Raw genomic sequence first — 27,521 nt, 5'->3', positions numbered from 1 at the left:
ATGTTTTCATCGCTTTCATCTTCTTGCTAACATAAAAACAAGTGTAGTCATGGATTCCACCATCATCATAGGTACATAGGAAAATGTACCTTACGGAAACACACACTCACAGTCAGGATATAGTAGTATATGCACATACACAAATATGTAGTAAGATAGGTCAGTGATGGCTAACCCTTTTGTTGTCGTGTGCTGAAAGCAGACATGCAACAATGCACCTGCACCCATAATGCAATGTGTGCATGACCCCCAGCGATCCCCCGTGCATGCGTGTGTCTCCTGCATGCACTCCACTTCTGTGCATGCGCAGCAGAGACCCAAAAACCAGTAGGCCGGTGGAAGGCACGTACGGATGTGCAGTGGAGCTGAACTGGGGTGACGGCTCGCATGCCCGCAGAGGGCTCTGTATGTCACCTGTGGCACATGTGCCATAGGTTCGCCATCACGTAAATAGGTCATACATAGGTCATATATATATGCTTTACTTCCATCTGAGAACTGGACATGAACAGAAGGAAAAATACACAAGCTGCATTGTTGCTATATTATTTTGCCATTATTACTGTTTAAATAGAAAGAGGCAGGAATGTTAGTAAGTCAACAATAAGCAGAGCTAGCCTCAAAAAAAAGCCACATTAAAAGCTTCCAAGGCAACAGTTGTTGAGCAACTAGGCATTGCTAGGCCAAGCCTGAAATTTAACTTCAGTTGTTATTCTTGCTGAAAATCTAGAAGCAAACAAGATGAAAAGACCAACCCTAAATGCTCTTTTTAATTTTCATCTGGCTTGTATCCACACCTAGTAGGAGCTATGATAGTAGCAGTATAGAGAAAAAACAGGTGGAATGCAAGCTAGGTTTCCCACTTGGTGATAATTCATCCTAACAACAACCCTGGGTGAAGATTGATTGTGAACTCAGGTAAGCAGCAGGGACCATCCAGCAACTAAATTGTACCTATCTAAGTTCAGCCATTAGAGAAAAAACATCTTATTCTGCAGAGAAAGGATACCCTTTTTTTGAACTCTTTTCTCACAGTACTTATTGTGCTCATTCATGGCACTAAGAATATAGGCTTTTAACCATGATTTATAATTAGCATGTTATGCTAATGCAACTGTGATTTCAAAATCCATGGTCTATTAAGAATGTGCTTATCTAATGTCTTATTTTTTATACATTTCTTCTATACTGTTGCCTTTATTTATTGAATTTATATTGCTGCCTATTCGCCCATGGCGACTCAAGGCGGCTTACAGAATATAAAACCACATTTAAAACAATAAAAACTAACAAAAAGAATCAAACACATTAATATAATACAATATAACAAAATCACCCCCACCTCCCATCCCCCGGCCCAGTGACAGCAGATCACACAAGCCATTTAATGGGCCCCATCTCGTTCTGGGTTCCCCAGGCCGGCTGGCAGAACCAGGTCTTCAGCACCTTCCAGAAGAATATTAGAGTGGGAGCCATTCTAATCTCTGGGGGAATGACGTTCCAGAGAGAGGGAGCCACCATGGAGAAGGCCCTTCTTCTGGGTCCCACCAGGTGTATCTCCCTAGGGGATGGGACCCACAACATTCCCTGGCTCTCCGCTCTGATGGGTCAGGTAGATGTGGCCGGCAAGAGATGGTCCCTCAAATTAACTTTGCAAGTTAATTTGATTTATACAAAAGTCATTGTGAGATAAAAATAGCAGCTTCTTACAAAATAATTTTTAAGACCAGCATTTACAAGATATTGTACAAGCTTCAAATAAACAAGAAAAAAACATTCATTTTGGGTCCTACCTGAAGATCAGAAGAGACAGAACTGCCTCGATCAGAATCTTTTGGTAGAACAGGACTTGCACTTTTCTCTTCAGATGATGACATCTTGCATTAAAGTACTTCCTGTAAAAAGTTCCAGAAGTTGAACTTTACTTGCAATCAGTAACTGGGGTGTTGACTTGTGTTTTCCAAATCAAGCCAAGAAAAAGGAACTCAATTGTTTTCTGAATCTGCTTTGCTAGTAATGAATAAACCATTGTTCTTAATTTATACACCAGAGTAAACTAACTACAGAAAAAAGTTTCTATGGCATGTTTAGCCACTAAGCTAGAAACCTGCTGGTACTACAAAAACTGCTAGTTATCTGTAAGTTAGAAATCTGGAGAATTCTATTTAGCTGTGCTTTGTAGCTCTATCACAGCAAAGAATGTCTTCTAAACCCCAAGAGAAAAATCTGCAGACTTTGACTAAACAAATGTCTAACTCACTGATCTTAAGGAAGCCCTGCTCAAATGCAAGAATAATTAGTAGCCTACAAAAGCAGACTCCACAGCTTTTCTCGCTTTCATTTAAATTTTAGCCTAATTATCTATATATTGCTTAAGATAGATATAAACCAAGTATAGAAAAAGAGAAATGAGAAAGAAATACAAAACATTTTATCTAGCACTTAAAAACAAAAAAGAAATCCAGAATGTTTACATTAATTACAACCCTGTAAGCGAGCTTTTAGTATGGAAAGGTTAACTCAATTAACAATTTTTAAAATGTTTTTATATTAGGATGGGTCTTTGTCCTTGTGATTTTTGTGATGCATCATTTCACTATAGCATTCATTTATGTTACTTGAACTACAGGTGAAACTCGAAAAATTAGAATACCATGCAAAAGTTCATTTATTTCAGTAATGCAACTTGAAAGGTGAATCTAATATAAGAGATAGACTCATTACATGCAAAGCAAGATAGTTCAAGTTGTGATTTGTCATAATTGTGATGATTATGGCTTACAGCTCATGAAATCCAAATCCACAATCTCAGAAAATTAGAATATTACATCCAATCAATAAAACAAGGATTGTACATAGAATATCGGACCTCTGAAAAGTATAAGCATGCATATGTACTCAGTACTTGGTTTGGGCCCCTTTTGCAGAAATTACTGCCTCAATGTGGCGTGGCATGGAAGCTGTGGCACTGCTGAGGTGTTATGGAAGACCAGGATGCTTCAATAGCGGCCTTCAGGTCTTCTGCATTGTTCAGTCTCATGTCTCTCATCTTTCTCTTGGCAATGCCCCATAGATTCTCTATGGGGTTCAGGTCAGGCGAGTTTTCTGGCCAATCAAGCACAGTAATCCCAGTCATTGAACCAGGTTTTTTGGTGCTTTTGGCAGTGTGGCAGGTGCCAAGTCCTGCTGGAAAATGAAGTCAGCATCCCCATAAAGCTGGTCTGTGGAAGGAAGCATGAAGTGCTCCAAAATCTCCTGGTAGACGGCTGCGTTGACCCTGGACTTAATGAAGCAGTGGACCAACAGATGACATGGCTCCCCAAATCAACACAGACTGTGGAAACTTCACGCTGGACTTCAAGCATCTTGCGGTGTGTGCCTCTCCATTCTTCCTCCAGTCTCTGGGTGCTTGGTTTCCAAATGAAATGCAAAAGTTGCTCTCATCAGAAAAGAGGACTTTGGACCACTGAACAACAGACCAGGTCTGTTTTTCTTTAGCCCAGGTAAGACGCTTCTGACGTTTGTTGTTCAGGAGCGGCTTGACAAGAGGAATACGACATTTGAAGCCCATGTCCAGGATCCGTGTGTGGTGGCTCTTGATGCACTGACTCCAGCCTCAGTCCACTCGTGAAAGTCCCCAACACTTTTGAACGGCCTTTTCCTGACAATCCTATCCAGGCTGCAGTCATCCCTGCTGCTTGTGCACCTTTTTTCCCCCATACTTTTCCCTTCCACATAACTTTCTATTAAAGTGCTTTGATACAGCACTTTGGGAACATCCAACTTCTTTTGCAATTACCTTTTGAGGCTTTCCCTCCTTATGGAGGGCGTCAATGATGGTTTTCTGCACAACTGTCAGGTCAGCAGTCTTTCCCATGATTGTGATTCCTACTGAACCAGACTGAGAAACCATTTAAAGGCTCAGGAACTCTTTGCAGGTGTTATGGCTTAATTAGCTGATTAGAGTGTGACACATTGAGCCTAAAATATTGCACTTTTTCACAATATTCTAATTTTCTGAGATTGTGGATTTGGGGTTTTTCATGAGCTGTAAGCCATAATCATCAATTTATGACAAATCACAGCTTGAACTATCTTGCTTTGCATGTAATGAGTCTATCTCATATTTTAGTTTCACCTTTTAAGTTGCATTACTGAAATAAATGAACTTTTGCACAATATTCTATTTTTTTTTTAAATTTCACCTGTATATATTAATAAATGTTGATGCTTATCTGAAATAAAATTTGAATCAACTATTTTTACTAAGCTAAATGAATATCCTTAATACTTCTCTCAAAGAAGGGCAGTTGAAAAGAAGGAAAATTGTGTTTGAGTAAGATAGGTCACTTTGGGACCTGTCTCAACAGATGTAAAAAAGTCATGATTCTACAAAGGCATTCTGGACATGAATTGATACATTATCAAACAGCATATTTTGTCTGAGAATTTGAAATCCCTAAGCAATCAATACCACCATATGCCTGTCTATATTCTTGTGACAAACTTGCACTATATAATATTTTCTTGCTGTGTTCTGAGAATTGCACTTTAGATGAAGTGAATTCCCAGTCGTACTCATATGTCCAGAGGCCGAGAATGATATGCTTATGAATAGCTGGACTACAGTTCCCATCATTTCTTTGTCTTTGGCTGTGCCAGTTAGTCCTCAACTATAGGTAGTCCTCAACTTATGACCAAAATTGAGCCCAAAATTTCCATTGCTAGGCAAGATAGTTGTTGAGTTTTGCCCCATTTTACAACATTTCTTGCCACAGTTGTTAAGTGAATCACTGCAGTTCTTAAGATAGCAACACAGCTGTCAAAAGAATCTGGTTTCCCCATCGACTTTGCTTGTCAGAAGAGTGCAAAAGATGGTCACATGACTCTGGGACTCTGCAACTGTCATAAATATGAACCCGCTGTCAAGTATCTGAATGTAAATCACATAACACTGCGACCGTCATAGGTACAAGCCAGTTGCCAAACTTTCGAATTTTGATCACATGACCATGGGGATGCTACAATGGTCATTAAGCGTGAAAACTGGTCATAGGTTATTTTTTTCAGTGCTATTGTAACGTCAAACCATCAGTCACTAAACGAATGGGTGTTTTAAGTTGGGGACGAGAGAAAAGTTGACCTGATGAGGAAACCATCCTTCGCAGACTGATGCCCCCCACCCGTAACTGTAGTTGTGGGTCAGCACATCTACAACGGCGCCCTTCGGTTCGACGCACAATTCCACCAGTGAACGGCGCCTGCGAGGAAGTGCAAGAAGAAAGAAGCTGAAAAAAAAAAGATTCCAGGTTTCGGAAGATACACGCTAAATGCAGGAGAGTCTAGAAGAGAGGAGAAGATCTCTTGTCCTACCTTCTGCACCCCAGTTAAGTTTTCTCTCCTGCACCTCATTCGGGCTTCCTACCTCCCCAACGTCGCAACCAGACGCCCCCTGCTCACCTGAAGAGCAGCCGCCGCTCTTCTTTTCCCCAGCAAAAGCCTGGCAGTTTCAAACCGACTCGACCGAAAGAGAGCGCTACCGCGATTGGTCCCAGTCCTTTTGTTAAAGGCCCCCTGACAGGACAAAGCTTTCCAAAGCCGCTGACTTACCAATCGACAAGCCGGCAAGAAACTCGGAGGCAGGGCTTCGCCGATGACGGAAGCCAATGAAAAACTACAGAACGCCCCAACTGCAGACTGGGATTTTTCAGGACTCTCGGACAAAGATGAAGCCGTAATAGAATTTGCCCTATGGGCGTGCTGATTGGTCCGTTGGTTGGAAGCCCGGGCTCAAGAGGCGGGTAGTGAGGAGACAGTTTAATGGATGTCACGTGATAACGGCAGAGACATTGTTTGGCGACTTGTTTGAGTCATTTGGGACTTTTGAAATTACTGTGAAGGAGGTAGCTGAAATATGATGATGATTAATGAATAATAATTACACACACACACACACACACACACCACACCCCCACACACAAAAATTTAAAAAGATACTTGGTTGATACCTAGGACGCTGGCAGCAACCGGTATCAACCATTAGCACTCGTCAATGGTATTTATGATGCATTTTTGAGTGTTCAGTTGAGTTTCATGTTTAATGAATAAGGTATATAATAATAGAAAGAAACAGAGTCACTAATCCTGGCTGCGCAAGAACAAGCTATCCAAACAAATGCCATTAAGGCCAAAATCGAAAAATCCTCTGATGATGCCAAATGCAGACTCTGCAAAGAAGTTGATGAAACTGTTGACCACATACTCAGCTGCTGTAAAAAAATCGCACAGACTGATTATAAATTGCAGCACAATTCAGTAGCACAAATGATCCACTGGAATTTGTGCCAAAATTATAATATTAAAACAACAACAAACTGGTGGGAACATAAGCCTGAAAAAGTCAGCGAAAATCAGATGGTCAAGATCCTGTGGGATTTTCATATACAAACAGACAAAATACTAGCGCATAACACACCAGACATCACACTGGTTGAGAAAAATAAGGTTACAATCATAGACATCGCAATACCAGAAAATAGCAGGGTCGAGGAGAAGGAACATGAAAAAGTCGCGAAATACCAGGACTTAAAAATTGAAATTCATCGATTATGGCACAAACCAGCAGTGGTAATTCCAGTGGTAATCAGCACACTGGGTGCTATTCCAAAAGCACTGGAATTACATTTAAAACAGTTAAAACTACAAAATCACCATCAGTCAAGTGCAAAAAGCTGCACTGCTTGGATCTGCACATATATTACGAAAATACGTTACGACGTCCTAGGCCCCTGGGTGGGGCCCGACTAGTAATCAATGCCAAATCCGGCGAAACAACTGGCTGCTGTGATACAATTCTGTTGATGCTGTTTTATTAGAGCAACCTTTCACATCATCGTCTTTCCTGGGGGGGAAAAAAACACCAGGCGCCCCAGAAACAACATGACGTAAAAAAGCTGAGAAACTCTTATTTTCTTTACTCAGTTTATTATCAGCAAAGCAAGTCCAAACTGTTTTGTTTGGGTGTATGTGTGGATATGTGAAAACCAGCAAGACATTTTGGCAGAGAACAGACTCACTACACTCACTTTTGTAATAAGCCTTTAGTTAAGAAACAATGGCTTTGGGTAGCATATAATCCAAATCAGAAACTAACAGTAAGACAGTTTATTTATTTCAAAAACATAGGTCACTGTAGTTGACATTGCTAAACAATGCATATAAATATACCAAATAACAGGAAAAAAATATTACTTTAAAAATGAAAAGGAATTTGTTTTCTAGATAACTGCCAGACAGCTTCTGAATAAACTGAACAACTTGTATGATCGTTGTATTTTTCTTTTTTGCCAGGAATTTACAACATTTCTACAGCAGGTGGCAACACATCATAATGTAAGGCACCAGCAAATTGATGGATGATCACTTGGAGCAAATAAAGTGATTGGAATGCATAATCAACCTTGAGAAAAAGCAATTGTAAACTGAGGGTTACTAAAGCAGTGTTGATAAAGATTTTGTATCACTATCAAATAGGTTTTGTTCTTGTAATAATGCAAGTGTGAGGTTCCAGAAGATAACAAAGAACAGGAGCAAATGAATAGCACAGCTGTATATAATGTCAGTGAGACTACACACAATTACAATAAATATAAATCACTTCTCCTTTGAGAAGTTTGTGATCAGATAAATACATCATGATATTTTTCTCTTCATTCCTACAATATGGATATGTTGTATTTTTAAGGTTTAAATCTACTGTATATAAATGTTATTGGTTCCTAATGAATAGGAATTAATGCATTGATATACTTGTAATAGAAAGAGCTCCACTAATAAAATAGGCTTTCTCAAATGCCTATCAAATCATCAAGGAGTTAGGGTTAGGTTATAGGCTGCAAACCAGGAAAACTGGGAGAAAACGTAGGTCTGAATTTTTATCCCTTGTATTCCTGTTGGTTCTGTCCTCTGCAGTATCCTGTGGTCATTTGATTGCAATTTGTGACTTTCCCTATTAGCTTCCCACAAGCAAAGTCATTGGGGAAGATGGCAGGAAGTTGCAGTCGCTCACATTCCCACTGTTTTTCCTGAGGACCCCACCTCTCCAGGTGAGCAGGCATATGCCCAGCCCCATTCATATTAGACTAGTGTTCACCTACAGTTCCCATCTTTGTGCCTACCTGCACTCTGTAGCACTCACTGCTTGTGAACCACCTAAGAAAAGGCTTGTGACCAGGACTTGCAACTTCCTGTTGGCTTCCCAATTAATTTTGCTTGGAACTGACAGGAAATTGCAAGTTGTGATCATGTGAAGTCCTCTCTTAGTGACCCAAGATCAGAGGTGGGTTTCTACCCGTTCAGGCAAACCAGTAGTGGTAATTTGGCCTGGGTTGCAGAACCGTCAGTGACCCAGGCTGGCCACGCCCCTGAACCGGTCCCCCGGTCTCTGCTGCCATTGTTTTTTATTAGTCTTTCATGGTCTTCACACATGTGCAGAACAATTTACAGTGAACTGCGTACACACATGTGAAGCGAACTGGTACCAACGCCAGTAGGAACCCACCCCTGCACAAGAATCTCACTTAAGTATGGCAACAGGAACTGTGAGGACTACCTGAATACTTAGCACAGTAGCAAGTGCTATTGATTGTGCCAAATTTCTTTCCCAAATAAGTACATTTGAGAGAAGCAAATTCTTAAGGAATCACTATAACAAAGCAAACTGCTCTACACTTTTTGGTTCTCTACACAGAAAATTAAACACTAAAAATATTTGCAACACCTATGCATTGTGAACTTTCACATTAAAACAAGCAGCTGGCCTGTGTGTTCTTGCAGTGAGTGTAGCTTTCTCCAGTCTTGTTCCACAAGAGACAGGAACTTCCACTATTTCCAGCATGCATGACCAATATTTTTGGAAGACACCAGCTTCTCTTCATATCATTGCATCATTTCAGAAATAGTTCTGCACTTGCTGTGCTTTGCAACCAAACTCATTTAGTTCAGCATACATATAACAAAAAAAGTATTGAAAAAAATTGGAAGATTGAAAGCTCTGTAGACTCATGGGTGGACCATTTCCCACTTGATGGGGATTTGTCTGCCTCTGCCTCCCACCTCTAGGGTTCAGGCAATTCTCATACTTTCTTCTTCCAAAAGTTCAGCAGCAGTGGTATCACACTGCAGTGCCATAATTGCAGTAAAACCCTAGTAGGTTTGCATCTCATAGCCACTGTTAGGGATAGAGGTTTATATAAATAGGCCATCTAAATAATCTAGAAAATAATGGCATTAGAACATTCTGGTTGGTGTTCTTAATTTACAATGTTTTTATTAGGAGTTTGTGTGCGTGTGTGTGTGTGCGCGCGCGCTTGCGCAGTGCCCAGAGTTTCACTCTGAGATGAATGGCTATACAAATAGAATAAATACCTTCCCTGTACAGTATTAAGCTGAGGCACAGTCTTTTTAATTAGCTTCCCCCCCCCCCCAGTTCAGCTTAAAAAACCTGGAACTAGTGCCTGGATTCACACAACTTGCTAAATCAAAAACCTAGGTTATCAAAACCTGGCTGATGCTGTTTTCATAGATCATGCAATACTCAAAACAATCCATTTTTAAATGTGATAGCTTGGTTCCAGCAATACAGTGATACAATGGCTAGATTCCCCTAATACACTGAATAGCCCCCCCAATGCCATTGTACCCTAGCATAGTTTGTTGTGCAAATCTAGCCTGTGTCACTTGCAGCGTTGCAGATGAAAGGAGCAATGGACTGTAACTTACATACTAATTGTAAATGTGGCAAATGGGAACATGAATGTTCCCTTTGCCCCCTCCTGGTTTTCCCCTGCTTCTTCAGAACCATTTACTCCAAAAATTTGATTTTGCTGCTATCATTTACTCTTTCAAATGACAATGCAGATAATGTAATAACTACAGATTATGACTTACTTAGGCTTCACCGTTGCTAATTAGCAGCTTTTTCTGAGCATGGCCATTGATGTATATACGCTAATTCTATTACAGATGCATAATGTAGTTTACAATTGGACTGGCAAGTAATGATGATTAGGCAGTGCGGCATTCTGGCTGTAGCTTGTAGGCTGCCATCCTTTCTTTCTGAGACTGCAGTTCTCTTTCTCCGGTCTGATTCATTATGAGTCATACGCAACATCTTGTTGAAATGGAGCACTCATCAAAGGGGACTGTCGTGCCTGTTCTGCACCATTAGGTAATTGTATTTCTTCAATAAATGTCTCTTGGGCTAGAATGGGGGAAGAAGTCTAAAGAAGAGTAGCCATTAGTAAGGGAGACTGCAGGCTTAAGTAAAAAAGAAAATAGACTCCCTGGAACAGAGAAAACCTCAACGTGACTAGGTATATGACAAATGCAATCATTTGGGTTGTCATGTTTTATTAGCACAAAAAACTCTGAGAAATCTCAGTCTTGTACAGGAAGGGAAGGAAGGACTTAAAAAAACCCCATTTGATAAATTATCATACAATAATAGCAACTCAATTTTTCAAGTGCTGGTTGTATTATGCCTAAAGAATACCATTCACATCTGGGGCAGATGTATTTGCAAGCTTGAAAGAACTTCAAGAAGTCTAGAAGGGCCATAAATAGAAAAGGAAAGACCTATATTGTGCCATGGCTAGATTTACACAACACAAAAAATCTGAATTAACAAAAGAAAGTGCTATTCACATAAGGTGCTATGCCCAAACACATATGGCTCATTGTGATGCCTGATTCACATAACACGAATAACCACAAACAACTGAAATCCATTTTAGCCTAGTCTATCATCCCTGCAAACTTCAGGAGAATTGTTCAATGTCTACGGAGGACTGGATGACTTCAGTGAGGAGTGGGTGCAAAAAAGATAGAAAATGGAACACAATTTCTTGGAAGAGAGCAGAATTAGCTGCCCGGCATCCTAAATATTAGGATGCCAGGCAGCTGCCACGCCAACTTTATATATCTTGGTAATTAAGCAAAACAGTTAAGTGTGATATCACATGACCACTTCAATGATTGCAGTAGTTAAGTGGAGCATGGGTTACTTCGAGCTGAGGGAAGCCTGGTGACCCTAAATGCTAACTACCCAGCCAATTGCCATACATGGGAGCCTTCAGACAGTTCAGGTGTACCAACATGCACAAAGCTGCTGTGGTCCTGGATGCCTTCTGCCTGCTCCCTCTCGAGTCACATATAGGTGCCCTTGGTCAGCTCCAAGGTCCAGCAGCATGCAATTTACCTTTCCATTTTTTTTGTAATTTCTGATGGATGCACCCAGCTGATGCAAGGCACAGCTTTTCTACAGATGTTACCTCCTCCCATTCTGCAAGTGGGCACTATTTTTGTGATCCTGTAGACCCCTTTAAAGCGACTCCCTTTTTAGAGGGGTTACCATTTACATCATAAATGAAACCAGGTTGCCAATCACCCAAAATATGGTTACATGACTATTGGGAGCAGTGCAATATTTTACAGCTTCTAGAAGTGCTTTATGGGCTGTAGAGCATCCTTTCTGAGGCCACTGTAACTACAACCAATTGCCAAGCAACTGGTCATAAATTAAGCACTACCTGTACAGTAAGAAAAGAGGGAAACAGTATCTGGCTGACCTTATCAGGACTGGAAAGTTAAGTAGGACCAGGTCTTGATTAGACCACAGTACCAACCAACAAGTACCAGGGCTTTAAGTTAGAGGAGGAAATAGAAAAACATCACAGAAAAAGAAAATGACAAATTATCTTCATAGCCAAACAAACCTTGGATATAGCCTTGAAGTCACCTGAAGTCAAGTTCCCGATTTGGTAATGACCTGAACCTAATTTTGGAAATTTGACGCTTATAAAAAAATGGTGTGGAAAGGGAAATGGGCCGCAAAAAAAAATGTTTGTGAATGTTTTGGTCGGAACCTGATTTGGTTAAGGTCAGAAGTGTTTGTGACCAGAATGTATGTACCGTGTGTGTGTGTGTGTGTGTGTGCGTGCGCACGTACATGCGTGTAATGTGAATTAAACATATTGTGGGTGAATTCTCCCCCTTTCAATTTTTTTGTCTTCCCAGTGTTGGGGCCATTTTTTTGTCATATTTAGATTTAGAACAGGTTTTGTATGTGTATATCTATATCTGTCTGTCTGTGTGTATGTATGTATGTATGTGTATATATGTATGTATGTATGTGTGTGTGTGTGTGTGTGTGTGTATGTATATATATATATATATATATATATATATATATATATATATATATATATTCTTAAAATGACTTTTTAAAGAAAATAAATAAATAAATATATTATATGAAAGCAAAGTGAACTTATTTTTCTGTTGAAGGTACACAGCTGAAAGTCTGTAATTATACTGCAAGTTTATCCATATCTACGCAAATATAAACTATTAATGGACTTAGATTAGATAAATGTTTATGCAGTGTCAGTCATAACCTATTTTATGTGGCTATCAACATAGGTTACATCTGCTGCCATCATGTAAACATTATTAATAGACACAGCTAGCCAAAACAGAGAACTGATTCCTAGTAATTATCCTGAACCAGATGGTTTAAATTCATCAATCCACTCCTGAATGCCGCTGGATTGCTTCCCACAAAATGGTTTGCCACAAGCCGTTTTTTCTTGATAAGATAACACTACAGAGACATTGTGGTGTGGTCTCCATTGGGATACATCAATTTATTAGGCAATATTCTTCAGTTTTAGTAACTCACTGAAACCAGATGGTTACTCAGGATCTGTAAAAGATCTTTGCTGTCTGTTTTAGTACTATAACAGACAGTTGGAGAAATAATGACACAATGAGCAAAAATATAGAGATTGTTTCTTAATTGGATATTTGGTACATATTATCCTTTGTTTTGACTCTCTTAGTAAAGCAGAGTTCAGGGTACAAATAGATAGTGAACTCTGCCTCAAAGATGGAGTACCTGCCAAATTTAGGAAAACTGATCCAGAGATATCCAAAAGTGTTTGATTATAAGGAAATACTTTGCAGAAAGAACTATTTCAGAGAAAGCCCCTGTTCCCGCCTAAACTATTAATTTTTAGGCATGGATGAACATTAGTAAAGGTAAAGGTTCCCCTTGCACATATGTGCTAATTGCTCCCAACTCTAGGGGGCGGTGTGCATCTCCGCTTCAAAGCCAAAGAGCCAGCACTGTCTGAAGATGTTTCCATCAGAGGTGATATTCAGCAGGTTCTGACCAGTTTTGGAGAACTGGTAGCGGAAATTTTGAGTAGTTCGGAGAACCGGTAAATATTACCTATGTCTGACCCAGGCCCCATCTATTCTCTGCCTCCCCAGTCTGAGCTGATTGGGAGGGAATGGAGATTTTGCAGTAACCTTCTCCTGGAGTAGGGAGGGAATGGAGATTTTACAGTATCCTTCCCCTGCCACACTCATCAAGTCACACCACGCCCACCAAGTCACAGCCACAGAACCGGTAGTAAAAAATTTCAATCTCACCACTGGTCTCTGTGGTCATGTGGCCAGCATACATGCTGAAGGCGCATAGAACGCTGTTACCTTCCCACCAAAGGTGGTTCCTATTTTTTTACTTGCATTTTAACATGCTTTCGAACTGCTAGGTTGGCAGAAGCTGGGACAAGTAACGGGAGCTCACTCCGTTACATGGCACTAGGGATTCGAACCACCGAATTGCTGAGCTTTCTGATGAACATTAGTGGATCTCTAAAGAAAGGTGCATTTGATTTGATTTGATTTGATTAAATTTATAAACCGCTCCCTCTCCCCGAAGGGACTCGGGGCGGTGTACAATCAAAAGTTAAAACACCATATACATATACATATACATATACATATACATATACATATACATATACATATACATATACATAGAGGAGGCACATAAAAACCAATTACATAAAAACTGTACAATAATGATGAAATTAAAACAACATTAAAAGCTACCCCAGAAATTTAAAATAACTGCCAGGAGGATTAAAGAATAAACTATAATTGGGCCAGGCCGTCTAATTGGAACAGGTGGGTCTTGAGTTTCTTGCGGAAGGAGCAGAGATCAGTGGTGGTTCTAATATCGGCGGGGAGGTCATTCCAGAGGGTTGGGCCCATCACAGAGAAGGCCCTACTCCTGGGCGCCGCCCGCTGGCATTGCTTACTGGACGGCACCCGGAGGAGTCCCTCTCTGTGAGAGCGAATTGGTCGCAGGGATGTATGAGGTAGGATGTCTTCATGTAAAACCAAAACATGGAATGCTGAAATAATGGCCATTTCACCATCAGTGAATTGACTTTAGCAACATCTAGCCATTTTAGGATCATATAAGACCTACTCTGCTTACTGTTATGCTTGAGTGACTCCAGAAGATGCTATAAACCACTGTTGGGATCCTGTCAATAACTATATCAGCCAAATTGTTACATTTTGCTCCTGTTGCCTAGCTCCTGATCTTGGGCCTCATTCTAGTCAGACTAGAGGTTGTCCTCACTTAATGACTGGTCACTTAACAACTGTTTGAAGTTACACCAGACCTCCCCAGAGTTACTTACAACCCATTTTTAAAGTTCCAGTGGCCACCACCAACACTCATACTCATGTAATTACATTTTGAGCATTTGCCAAAAAGCTGGCATTTATGGCCATTTTTGGTGCGTTTTGTTGGTCTCTAGTTTTTACTTCCCATTTCCAGCAAATAAAACTGCCCACTGAGGAAAACAGGTTTGCTTAACAACCACCCTGTTCACTTAATTACCACTGCAAAAAGGTTGTAAAATTGGTGACCTGCTCCACAACTGCCAAGACTTACAACCATAATTCTGGGCTCAGTTACGGTCATAAATATACTTCTTGCACATAACTTGGCCCCACTGATGCTTAGTTTCTGTAATTATTTTGTTACTGATTTTGAACTGTCTGCTGATACTACTTCTATACTTTGCCCTTGGAACCAATTTGTTATTGATCTCTGGTGTGGCATTGCTAAACCTTGACTTGATGTTTGCAAATCTGAAGCTTGTTGCACCATGTTTGATTTCTACTTTCTATCCTAGAGAGATCTGCACAACAAAATTCCAGTGAAATAATTCATAATACATTCTGTTGATGAACTTGTATTGGATTGTATTTGTTCAAATAACACGTGATAATAAAGCAAGCATTGTTCCATTTCTATACCTTTCAAGGATCTCAGTATTAATATAGTCCATGCTCAGACCAGGTTCATTTCTGTCCTTCTCCATCTTAGGTCCACCTGATGTATTAGACTATAGCTCAGTGTTGGCGAACCTTTTTGGCACCGAGTGCCGAAACAGGAGCATGCACGCAGACGTCCGGTGTGCATGCATGCACTTGAAATATGATCTTCTGGTTTCTGGCATGCACATGCACACCGGCCAACTGATCTTCGTGCACACATGCGTGCCAGAAACTGGAAGACAGGTGGGCGGTGCTCACGCACGTGCCGGAAACTGGAAGAGTAACTGCCTGGCGCGCATGCAGCCAGCTGGCTGCTCTTCCAGTTTCTGGCGCTCCCAGATGCATAAAGACCAGCTGCTGGTGCGCTGGAACCCGGAAGAGCAACGGGCAATGGCTTGCATGCCCAGAGATATGGCTCTATGTGCCACTTCCCGCATGCGTGCCATAGGTTCGTCCTCACAGCTATAGCTGTAGAACATCCAGTCAATAGGCTAATAAAGAAATAGGGAAGTATATTTCCATATCTAGAAGGCACATGTCAAGAAAGTTGGTCTATTTAGTCTAGAATTTCTCTCTGCCTTGAAATGGAAGAAAACATGATGTAATGACGTATTTTTGAATGATTAGTTTGGACAAGAATAGGTAACGAGATAGAACTGTCATTCAAGTTACAATGTCTTCTTTGAATTCATTGGCTGAGGGACAATTGACTTGCCTCATTATGAAATCAAACAATATGTGATGTATATAGGAAGTACTCCTTCAAAAAGCAATGTGAAGTGAAATTAACAGAAAATCCAAAAATAAAAATATTATAGCTCACCCCAAAAGGTCATATACAGGATTTCTTGCATGGGAATAAATCGTAAAGGAAAATTAGTTCTATTCTACTTAAATCTTTAAAAGGCAAAAACTTGGGGATCTATTTTAAAAAGATAAATTATGAGAACATTTTTATAGCTTGTAGTAGAATCTGATCAGTCCTTTGTTTGAATTCAGTTCACATTGTCTTCTCATGGGCTATAAAGAGGTACGCTCTGTTCCAGAACAGTAATCACAATCCATTAAATTCTACTCCCTGTAGTCTTTGCTCCCAGTTACATTTCATAGAGTAGATCTGTGTGTGTGTGCATGCTGCAGAAGCAGAAATTTGTTCCCAAATGTTCACATAAGAAGCTGGCAGAATTATTACAGGGGTTTTACTTCTATTTACATGACATTTTGCTTAACTGTAGTCATTTTAATAAAAACTAAAAAGATTTTACTTCTCACTAAAGAAAAAACAAGCAAAAATGGATAAACATGATACTTTAGTAAAGTTAGTTCCTCAAGAAGATGTAAACTTGGTAACATGCCAAAAAGTTCATTTTGCCTGGGTTCACATACAATATGCTTAATGGGTCAATGGCAGGGCAAAGGTATTGTGCAAATATATTACAATCAGCAGTGGGCAAGAGAAGATTAATTTTCATTTTGTTTGGGGGTTAAACCACTTTTACTTAGTGGTCTGCATTGTGAACACCATCATTCAGCCCAAAGTTGGATAATGTTAAAACATGAGTAATCATTCTTCTGAGAAATTGAACTGCAAATAAACTGTATGAAAAAAAGACAGACAGACATTTATAGAAGTCACTGGCAGAATTCCTCTCAATTTCAAACCATGCCTGCTTAGGACTAATTACTTGTAACATCAGACACATTGTTGCCTGCTTGTCCACTAGATAAGGTGTGAATCAGTGGTGGGATTCAAAAATTGTTACTACCTGTTCTGTGGGCGTGGCTTGGTGGGAGTGGCAGGGGAAGGATACAGTAAAATCTTCATTCCCACCAAACCCCAGGGGAAGGTCCCCATTCCTTCCCTATCAGCAGGGACTTAGGAAGCAGAGAGTAGATGGGGATGGGGCCAGTCAGGTGGTATTTATCAGTTCTCCGAACTACTCCAAATGTTCGCTACCGGTTCCCTAGAACTGGTCAGAACCTGCTGAATACCACCTCTGGTGTGAGTGCTGTAGTGAAGCCTTGTAAGAATATTGAGTTGATTATTGGTTTTTAAGGTCTAGTATTCTCACAGATTTACCTTGGCCCCTTGCACAAACAGCAGAAACTATGCCTGACATTTGTAAAAAGATACAGTGATAACCAAATGGAATTATAAAAAGAACCCTTACCTTCAGACAGGGAGAAAAAGGCAGTTAAATTGGAGAAAAAAAACCATCACTGAGCTGACCATAGTAGATGAAGACAAAGGGGGAAAGAGCATAGGGCAATATCTTTCCTTATTGGGAAGATGAATGTGTTTTGATAATGCCGCTGATAACTTGACAATATATACACACAGAATTGAATATTTTTTAAGGAAAAGAGATGGTTGTTGAAAAGTGCTTGTTTTACTGAGATGTATTGAAGGAAAGGCATAGCTTTATTAAAATACTTAACTCTTTCATTAAAATTATAATACTTCAGCTTTTTAGAACTAGGAAAAAGAATGCAGGGACATTTGACAACAAAACCTCTATTGATTACAGAGCATTTTTCAGATTTCATAAGTGTAAGCCAAAAGAGGGAAAGTTCATTTGCAGCATATGCAACCAAATTTTAAAAACTGTCCAAACATTACAAATTTGGTGAAAAGTTAAATGATATATTAAGAGTTTGACTAGTTTGTGGAGTTTTGAAAGAAAGCATTAAAAATAGATTCTTAATAGAGATAAATGTATCATTTAAAATGGTTATCTCCAAGGTAACTGCTGCTAGACATACAACAGAATGGCATTGAGGTGTTTTTGTTACCTCATGCATAGAAATAGAGGAAAATTCTACAGTGTTTCTCTCTATAACAATGGGTCTCAACCTTCCTAATGCCACGACCCTTTAATACAGTTGAAGCATGTGATCACCTTTTCTGTACAGGACTCAAGCCATGTGGTCCTGTCCACTATTAAACCATCTTTCCAAGCAGCCTCCAGGTCTCCAGTGTCTTTTCCCACTTGGAGCCGAACCCAGAAGGACATTTCTTTCAACGATTGGCACCCCAGAGATGGGACTCCAAGCTAGCCTAACCAATGGATATGGCCCAGGTAAGCCTCCATGCCGGCGCAGACCCCATTGAGTCTCTGCGTGGACTTTATCTTGGCCGTAGCCATTTGGAAGTAGGTTTTAAAGGGGTTTTGAGTTTGAGCTCAAAGGCTGCCTGGAAAGAAGGTGAGTACCTCTAAATTTTAATTCTCTAAAAGTTAATTTTAAAGCATGACAAAGCATGGGAAATGTGTGTATGCCTGCATGTGTGTGAGTGATAAAATCTTTCTCCCAATCACATCTGGATGTTGGTTTCTCTGTGTGTTTTACCAAGAGAGCCTGGAAAGTAATAATAATAATAATAATAATAATAATAATAATAATAATAATAATAATAATAATAATAATAATAATAATAATAATAATAATAATAATAATAATAATTTTATTTGATTAGCCGCAACCCTCTCCCGAAGGACTCGGGGCGGCGTACAATCAAAAACAGATAAAATAGAGATAAAGACAAACATACATACATAAAAACAGGACATATACATGTGCATGGAAGGAGGTAGACTCAAAGGTGAAAGACAATTAAAAAACACAATTTAAAATCCCATTAAATAAAATTACTGAATTAAAAAACCCATCAGGAGCGTTATGAAGTTATGGTTGAGCCAGGCCAGCTATTTGGAAAAGGTGGGTCTTGAGCTTTACACGGAAGGAGCGGAGGTCAGTAGTGGTCCTAAAATCCGGGGGGAGGTCATTCCACAGGGCTGGGCCCGCCACAGAGAAGGCTCTGCTCCTAGGCGCCGCCCCATGGCACTGTCTGGTGGACGGCACCTGGAGAAGTCCCTCTCTGTGCGAGCGAATGGGTCGTAGGGATGTATGGGGCAGAATACGATCCCGCAGATAACTAGGTCCTGAGCCATGGAGCGCTTTAAAGATCGTAATCAAGACCTTGAAACGCACCCGATAGACCACAGGAAGCCAGTGCAGCTCGCGCAGGAGAGGTGTCACATGGGAGTACTTAGTACTCCCCATAATCACCCGCGCGGCCGCATTCTGGACCAACTGCAGTCTCCGAGTGCATTTCAAGGGAAGCCCCATGTAGAGAGCGTTACAGTAGTCCAGGCGAGACGTCACCAGCGCATGGGTGACTGTGCATAGGGCGTCCCGGTCCAATAGGGGGCGCAATTGGCACACCAGGCGAACCTGGTGGAACGCCCCCCTGGCCACGGCTGTCACATGTTCATCCATGGACAGCCTGGCATCCAGGAGGACGCCCAAATTGCGCGCCCACTCCACGGGGGTGAGTTGAATGCCCCCAATGGCCAGAGATGGAATTATCTGGTTGAACCGGGGGGCCGGAACCCACAGCCACTCCGTCTTGGAAGGATTGAGCCTGAGTCGGTTGTCATCCATCCAGACCCGTACGGCTTCCACACACCGGGACATCACTTCGACGGCCTCGTTGGGGTGGTTCGGGGTGGAAATGTACAGCTGAGTATCATCAGCGTACAGATGATATCCCACCCCGAAGCCACGGATGATCTCACCCAGCGGCTTCATGTATGTGTTGAACAGGAGTGGCGAGAGGACCGACCCCTGTGGCACCCCACAAGTAAGGGGGCTTAGGGTCGACCTCTGCTCCCCTGCCAACACACATAGCGTCCGGCCAGAGAGGTAGGAGCCGAACCACCGCAAAACGGTGCCCCGGACCCCCAACCCCTCCAGTCGGTGCAACAGGATACCATGGTCGATGGTATCAAAAGCCGCCGAGAGGTCTAATAGGACCAGGATAGAGGAACAACCCCTATCTCTGGCCCTCCAGAGATCATCTACCAACGCGACCAAGGCCGTCTCTGTGCTGTGCCCGGGGCGAAAGCCGGACTGGCGCGGGTCTAGATAATCATTCTCCTCCAGATGTCGTGGGAACTGAGAAGCCACCACACTCTCTACAACCTTCGCCAAAAAGGGAAGGTTGGAGACAGGACGATAATTGGCCAGCTCCATGGGGCCCAGGGAAGGCTTCTTGAGCAAGGGTCTCACCACCGCCTCTTTCAAGGCGGCCAGAAGAGACCCCTCACCCAGCGAAGCGTTCACTAGGCCCAGGAGCCAGTCGCGTGTAACCTCCCAGGATGCCAGTACAAGCCAGGAGGGACACGGGTCCAGTAAACATGTGGTAGGTTGCAGTCGTCCACGCAATCTGTCCAAATCCTAGATGACAACCAAGTCAAACTCCTCCCAAAAAGGTTTCTCAAGACTCGCTACTGGCGTCTCGACTGGGCCACTGAAGGGGACCCAATCCTTCCGGATTTGAGCGACTTTATCCTGCAGATATTTCCCAAATTCCTCTGCCCTACCCTGTAAAGGGGCCTCCCGCGGCCTCTGAAACAGAAGGGAGCGGGACACCTGAAACAGGGCGGCAGGGCGGTTCTCTGCAGATGCAATGAGAGCGGCACAATATTGGCGTTTGGCCGTTCTCAATGCCACTAGGTACGTCCTTAAATGGGCTCGTACCTGTGCTCGGTCAAATTCGGATCGGGAGGATCTCCAACGACTCTCTAGGCATCTCTTGCGGCGCTTCATCACCCTTAGCTCCTCGGTAAACCAAGGAGCCAGGGTGGATCGTTGCTGCCGGAGAGGCCGCAAAGGCGCCACCCGGTTCAAGGCCCCGGTAGTCGCATTATTCCACGCAGCCACCAGGTCCTCTACCCCAGGGCGGGTCAGGGCTGCAGGTGGTGGCCCAAGCTCCATCTGGAACCTATCTGGTTCCATCAAGCGCCTGGGGCGGAACCATCTAGTATTTTCCGGTTCCGCCTCCCCGCAGCGAGGGGTAGCACCAGGGAAGTCAAGTCGGAGGAGTGAGTGATCTGACCATGACAGAGGAGTGATGGTTGAAGTCACTCCTCCCAGATCACTCAACCACTGGCGAGAGACAAAAACAAGGTCCAAGGTGTGACCTCCCTCGTGTGTCGGGCCCTGAATCATTTGAGTCAGGTCCATGGCTATCATGGAAGCCATGAACTCCCGAACCCCCTCTGATGCTTCTCCCACCGATGGCAGGTTAAAATCCCCCATCACTAGAAGTTTGGGGGTCTCAACCGCCACCAATGCGATCAGCTCGAGGAGCTCAGGCAGGGTCGCTGATGTATGGCGGGGAGCCAGGTATACTATCAGCAGACCCAACTGCCTCCCAGGGCCCCATTTCACAACAAGGGATTCACATCCGGACATCTGTAGCACAGTGGACTCCCTCGGCTCTAAGTCCTCCCGGATAATCACTGCTACCCCACCGCCCCTTCCCCGGACCCGGGGCTGGTGAAATGCTTGGTAACCTGGTGGGCACATTTCCACGAGTGGTAAACCTCCCTCGTGGCCCAACCAGGTTTCCGTTATTCCTGCGAGGTCCGGCTCCCCCTCCAAAATTAGATCATGAATGAGGGGGGCCTTATTGACAACGGACCTCACATTGCATAACAACAGCCTCAGGCCCTGGGCCTACAGATCCTGACCACCTAGAACGTGGGGGTTGGTACAAGCGACCGGGTGTAACCAGAACCCACGGTCTCCCAACCGACTGCGAGTCGTTAATCTGTCCTCGTATCTGCCCCTCCCTACGACTGTTGGAATCAAGGAGCCCTGTATAAGAATGATATCCTCACCCCCCTCCTCCTCTCCGCTCCTTCTGCTCGTGACCCCACCTGGTGACCTGGCTCTGTCATCGCTCCTGATCTGACCCACCCACCCCCAACCCCTAAACCCCTAAAAGAATTTTTAAAAAAAGAATTAAAAAAAAGTAGTAAGGTCAGGCCAGAGCACAGGACCTTCTGTTAGGGAAAGGAGAGTGTGTGTGTGAAAATGGATGGAAAAGTGAATGAAATTTTTGTTGTTGTTGTTGCTTTTAACCTGTGAAAGCAAAAAAAGCAAAGGCCCATGGTGCGTAAAGAGAGAAGGGAGTGTTGGTACTCACTGCAGAAGGGCAGAGGTCCTCCCCGGATCACCTTGTCAGATCCGGAAAACCTTAACGGAATTCCTTATGAGGAAAGGGGCCAAATACTTTGTTGAGGGAATTGAAGTCCTTCCCGGAATTTCCCCCCCCGGAAACTTACAATGGGTCACCTGACTAGGCCAAAGTGAGTCCTACATGTAAAGGATCATGGGAAGTGTTAGCTCGTGGGTGACGGAAATTTCCCTTGGAGATTTCCTTGAAGCCTGGCACACCAGGCACATGCCTATCTTGGTTGGCATGGAGAGCAAGGAAACTGTGGCAAATGGGCTTTGCTGAAAGATGATACAAGATGAAAAAAAAAGGAATTGTAGGAAGTTAAAACCAATCCCTCTCCCAGGGATGGGTTTTAACTTCCCAAGCCATTCGCTTTACATAATAAAGAGTTCTCCCCTTCAGCTCCAGGTGATGGAATCAAGGCATGCTAGTATTGGCTCTTTACCCAACTCACCACATGGCATCTGAGAACTCAACCAAACCTGGATTCAAAACACAGCCTAGAAAGTTGCCCCTGCATGGCCCCATGGGAGTCTGCAAACCAATCAGAATACAAGCTCAGATTAAAGGCCAGAAAGGGCATAAAACCAGGAACTCAGCATCTCAGCCCTTCCTTCTCTTTTTCTCCACCAACACTGAAGCATGTGATCACCTTTTCTGGTGATCCTCCATGTCTCCAGTGTCTTTTTCCCACTTGGAGCCAAACCCAGAAGGACATTTCTTTCAACAGCAATGTACAAAACGATGCAAAAAAGCTTTCCCAGAAAGCAAAAGAAAAAAAGTGACATCAGACACAGTACTCTCTTGTTACAATCAACCACTTAACAGTGGAATTGTGATGTCTCACTATATGACACTTAAGGCACATTGTGAAAGATAGCAGTGAATGGCCACTAAGAAGAAAAATAATGCATCAAATAGAAGCTGAGGTTTGCTTTGAGTGTTAAATGCATGAAGAGAAAGTAGTTTACTCTCATCTACTACAGTCCATATTTAATCCACAAAAAGATATTCTGCTTACACCATCTGCTCAAATATACCATATTAGGCTTTCGGTATTTTTTGAAGGTGTTGGAAGAAATGTCCATCTGGGTTCAGTTCCAAGTGGGGAGAAAGATACTGGAAACATGGAGGCTGTTTGGAAAGATGGTTTAATGGTGGACAGGACCACATGGTTTGAGATCCTGAGCAAAGTGAGCACATGGGCAATAGATTTTTACCCTATCTTGGGCCCCATCTTGGAGCTTCCTGTTCCTATGTAAGAAATGTACTCTGATTGGTTGTCAGACTCCCATGGGGCCACGCAGGAATAACTTTGTCTTGAGTCTGGTTGAATCTTGCTGGGTAATGGTAATGAAGAGGTTTTGGGCAATTCCCATTATAGCTTAATGGCTTTGTCCTGGTTTGGATCTTGAGTGAGGGCTAATCCTATCATGTCCTGACGGCCATTTCTTTTGTATTGTAGATAAACTGACCCAGCCTTTCTCTTGTAGATAGGTTGGCACCAAAATATCTTGGGGGGAGGGAGCAGAGAGCTGAGGCTCTGAGTTTGTGTTTAGAAACTTCCTACAAAGGCAAAGCTACGAATAATGTTCAAAAGGAATATGGTCAAACAAATAGGCTAGTTGCTTTGTTTGTTGTTGGAGAGTAAAAAAATGTGAAAAATCCACATCAGATTAAATAAATAGTACCTGATATGGTTTGGACCTTTAAATTTAATATTTGGGTTATCTCTAATAGCATTTCTCCCTAAAGTAGATACCTAAATGGTGAATGTTTCATAGTCTTCAGTACCTCCACATGCACCAAGTATTCCTATTTGCAGTGACAAACCTATTTTATCCTATTTTCATACAAAAGCCACCATGGCATTTCTTTAAAATACAAAGGCAAAAGCATACTAGATATAACGGGCTCTGCATCTTGGTATGGAGGAGTCTAGCATACCGAACCAGGTTATTGTTGTTAGTAGTTGATTAAGCATGACTACAAATGTATATTGTTACTCAATTATTTTGGACAGCTCATTAGACTCATTAGAATTAGTTCTTTTAGAAGTTTCAGCAAAGCCAGCAGCAGAAAAGCTTATATTTTGTTCGATCAGTGGGGAAGACTGATCTTACCAGGCTTTTACTGGTAAAATAGCTGATGAGATATTACACAATTCCTAGAAAAAATAATTGGGAACTTTTGACCCAATTAATGTCATTATGTTTTGCTAAAAAACCATTGAGAAAAAGCTCTGATTGGATTAAGGTCAATGTGAATGATGGAACTAGACCTCTGAAAAAAAAAACCTTTGCATATTAAGAATGTTGTTCTCAGAAGGGACCCTCAGGCCTCATTCAGCAGAAGGAGTAGAAGGGGCCACGTATACAGTAGGACTGAGCCCAACATGGTGTATAAGCAACGTATAAACCATTATTTTCGTGCCATTTTTCAGCCATTTTCAGTACTATTTTCACAATAGAAGACTGGTTTCATGTGTATCTTTGCCAAAGTCTTACAACTGTGCTTCTATCATACCTATTATAAAATATACTATAACTATTTCAGTTCTGACTATAATTGGCCAATGTTAAAAGAAGAGAAATAGTACTTTGATTGCATTTCTTTAAATTAAAGCTTTGACTTCAAAGCAGTTTAATTTGTGATTCTTCCATACTGTGAACTTGAATACTTTCTAAGTCCTGATTATGACTTTCTTTTTTCCTTTTACCATACGGGATTCTATTCAGCCATGAAGTAGGTATACAAAAAAAAAATACTTCAATCATTTATTACAGTAGTGCACCAGCTGTTTCTGGGAAAATAAAAGAAGCATGTGTGATCTCAAGCATGGATTTGATTCATATATCATACTAACCTATAATTGGTTTAACTATTTTTAATTGAATAAACTCCAACTGGCCATAAATCATTGTTTGCAAACAATACTTAGTAAGTGACAGGCTACATCATGGTGTGCCATAGTGTATTAATTCCATTGTATTGGATCAACTAGAAAAAAGAAGAAAAAAACAGGTTTCAAGTTAAATCTAATTCACCGTGTGATGTCAGTCAACCACAATATTTATGGTTTAAAAGGTAAAGCTTCCCCCGCACATATGTGCTAGTCGTTCTTGACTCTGGGGGCAGTACTCATCTCTGTTTCCAAATTGAGGAGCCAGCGCTGTCCAGAGACATCTCCGTGGTTATATGGCCAGCATGACTAAACGCTGAAGGCACACAGAGCACTGTTACCTTCTCACCAAAGTGGTCCCTATTTTTCTACTTGCAATTTTACGTGCTTTCGAACTGCTACGTTGGCGGAAGCTGGGACAAGTAACAGGAGCTCACTCCGTTACGCAGTGCTAGAGATTCAAACCGCTCAACTGCCAACCTTCTGATTGACAAGCTCAGACAGACAGACAGACAGATAGCACACACACACACACACACACACACACACACACTGGTTAACAGGCTGAAAATTATGCTGTTTGACTTTGACTGACTATTCATAAGCTAAAACCTTTAAAATAGGATAGCAACTATCTTGCTCAAGAGAATTGAGTGGGGTTCAAACACTACTGCTCCTATATTTTTCTAATAATTCTGCTCTGTATTATTGTTTCAGGAAAATAAATATAGTGTCCAATGACTGGTACAAGCATGAATCATAAGTCTAATAGCATCCTGAATGCCAAGATATCTACGTAATAGGATACTTCCTAGAACTATTCTACTTTTTTTCTGTCTGCATCAGAGTTGGACAATTAATTTTCCCAAGGGACCACATGAGTAATTATGTGATAGTTATGGAGGGCTGCAGATGCTCCCACTCCCTGCTGATGCCCTGCCTACCCCACCTCCAACACCCTGCCCCAATGCCTTGCCTTTGCCAATGCTGCCTCTCCACCACTGCCAATGCCACGGGTCTGACAGGGACAGTCAAAGAGCCAGATGTGGGCCTGTGGGCTGTGAAATACCCACTTGTTATATTGTTTTGCCTTTTCCCCTCTCCTGTTGGAGAGCAAAATTGGAATTCTTCATATCACAGATGGAGAAATGCAAGTAAGGAATGGACCAAACAAGTCAGGCCTTCCATGTATTGTTGAATTCCAATTCTATCAGCTGTAACCATCAAGTCCAAAGTTTACGTGTAGATGGCCACAATTTTGTGCATCCTATCAGACAATACTTTTATGTGAACCACCCTGCATAGTCAGATAAGAGTGCGGATTTTCTCTAGATCTTCAGCAGGAGAATCAAAGATTTATGTGAAAACCTATGTAGAGGCATTTTCCAAATACCGAAGTCCTATGGATTTGGTGTCACTCATAACTTCAGATTGGATTCACTCCTCATACTAGGATACAGTTCACTGAATTGTATTGTGTTGAAGAAAACTAAACAGGCTGGGTTAACTTGGCATGCTAAGTCAAAGCATTGTTTACAAACTTCTACAGATGGCTTTGCATTACATATAAGCTTAACCAAATAAATGATATCATGGCTGGGAGTGGTTTGCCAGCCATGTGAATGGGTGGGCGTGGCCAACTTGTAAAATGTGGTGAAACTCACTTAACAATGCTCTTGCTTAACAACCAAAATGTTGGCTCAGAAACTCTGGCATTTGAAGCACACAAGTCTTAAAGCTGTCAAGTTACAAGACCCTTGCACCCCTAACCCTTTAGAAAAAAAAAACCCAGGGGTGTTCAAACTTGACAGCTTTAAGACTTTAAGGTTTAGATAGGACTCTTAGAGGTGGGCAGGGCAATTGGTGAGCCAGCTAATCAGTCAGCGCCGGGCGGGGCAAGTGTGGTGCGGATGGGCAGGGGGAGGGAGCTGGAACTGGTTCTAAATGGCACAGTAGATTTGTGGAACCTCTTCTATAGAAGAGGTTAGAACTGGCAGGAACCCACCCCTGCAGAAAATTGGCCAACAACTAGATGGCAGAACCCCCCCCCCCCAAACTCTACTCCTCATTGCCATTTTATGGACATTTTTGCAGCCCAAATCTAGTAGCCCTAAATCAGGGCTGTCAAACTCAAGGCCTGTGGGCCGAATCCGGCCCATGGATGCTTAGATCTAGCCCATGGGGCCTCACTGGAAACAGCAAACGTTTGGCCCGTGGTGCGTCTGCCAGCGAAAACAGAGCTCAGAGCCCTGACGTTAGTGAAGTTGAGCTGGCCATGCCCATCCTGGCCACGCTTAACACCCCCCCCCCCAGGTCAAATACAACCCTGATGTAACCCTCAATGAAATCAAGTTTTACACCTCTGCCCTAAATGAATTCCATTTTGGG

At 42.2% G+C, this 27,521-nt stretch overlaps 1 protein-coding gene across 25 annotated transcripts in view; it reads right to left on the bottom strand.

Annotated features, from left to right (window-relative positions):
* Positions 1-5,614, bottom strand: part of POC5 (POC5 centriolar protein) — a 32,279-nt gene extending 26,665 nt beyond the window's left edge. For 20 of the 25 annotated variants that reach the window (XM_081944228.1, XM_081944248.1, XM_081944252.1 and 17 more), the window contains exons 1-2: positions 5,461-5,613; positions 1,794-1,895 (exon numbers count right to left, since the gene is read on the bottom strand). In XM_081944228.1, coding sequence (XP_081800354.1) covers positions 1,794-1,877 — 84 coding nt within the window. In that variant the 5' untranslated portion in view covers positions 1,878-1,895; positions 5,461-5,613. Of the gene's footprint in view, positions 1-1,793; positions 1,896-5,143; positions 5,289-5,373 lie in introns of all 25 variants that reach the window. The other 5 variants (XM_081944240.1, XM_081944244.1, XM_081944245.1 and 2 more) reach the window with 3 other exon arrangements.
* Positions 5,615-27,521: the final 21,907 nt, after the last annotated feature.

This window comes from Natrix helvetica (assembly GCF_964273705.1).
Source record: "Natrix helvetica genome assembly, chromosome: 2".
Lineage (NCBI taxonomy): Eukaryota > Metazoa > Chordata > Lepidosauria > Squamata > Natricidae > Natrix > Natrix helvetica.
Note: the sequence above shows the minus strand (reverse complement) of the source record. Positions and strands in the feature narration are given on the sequence as shown.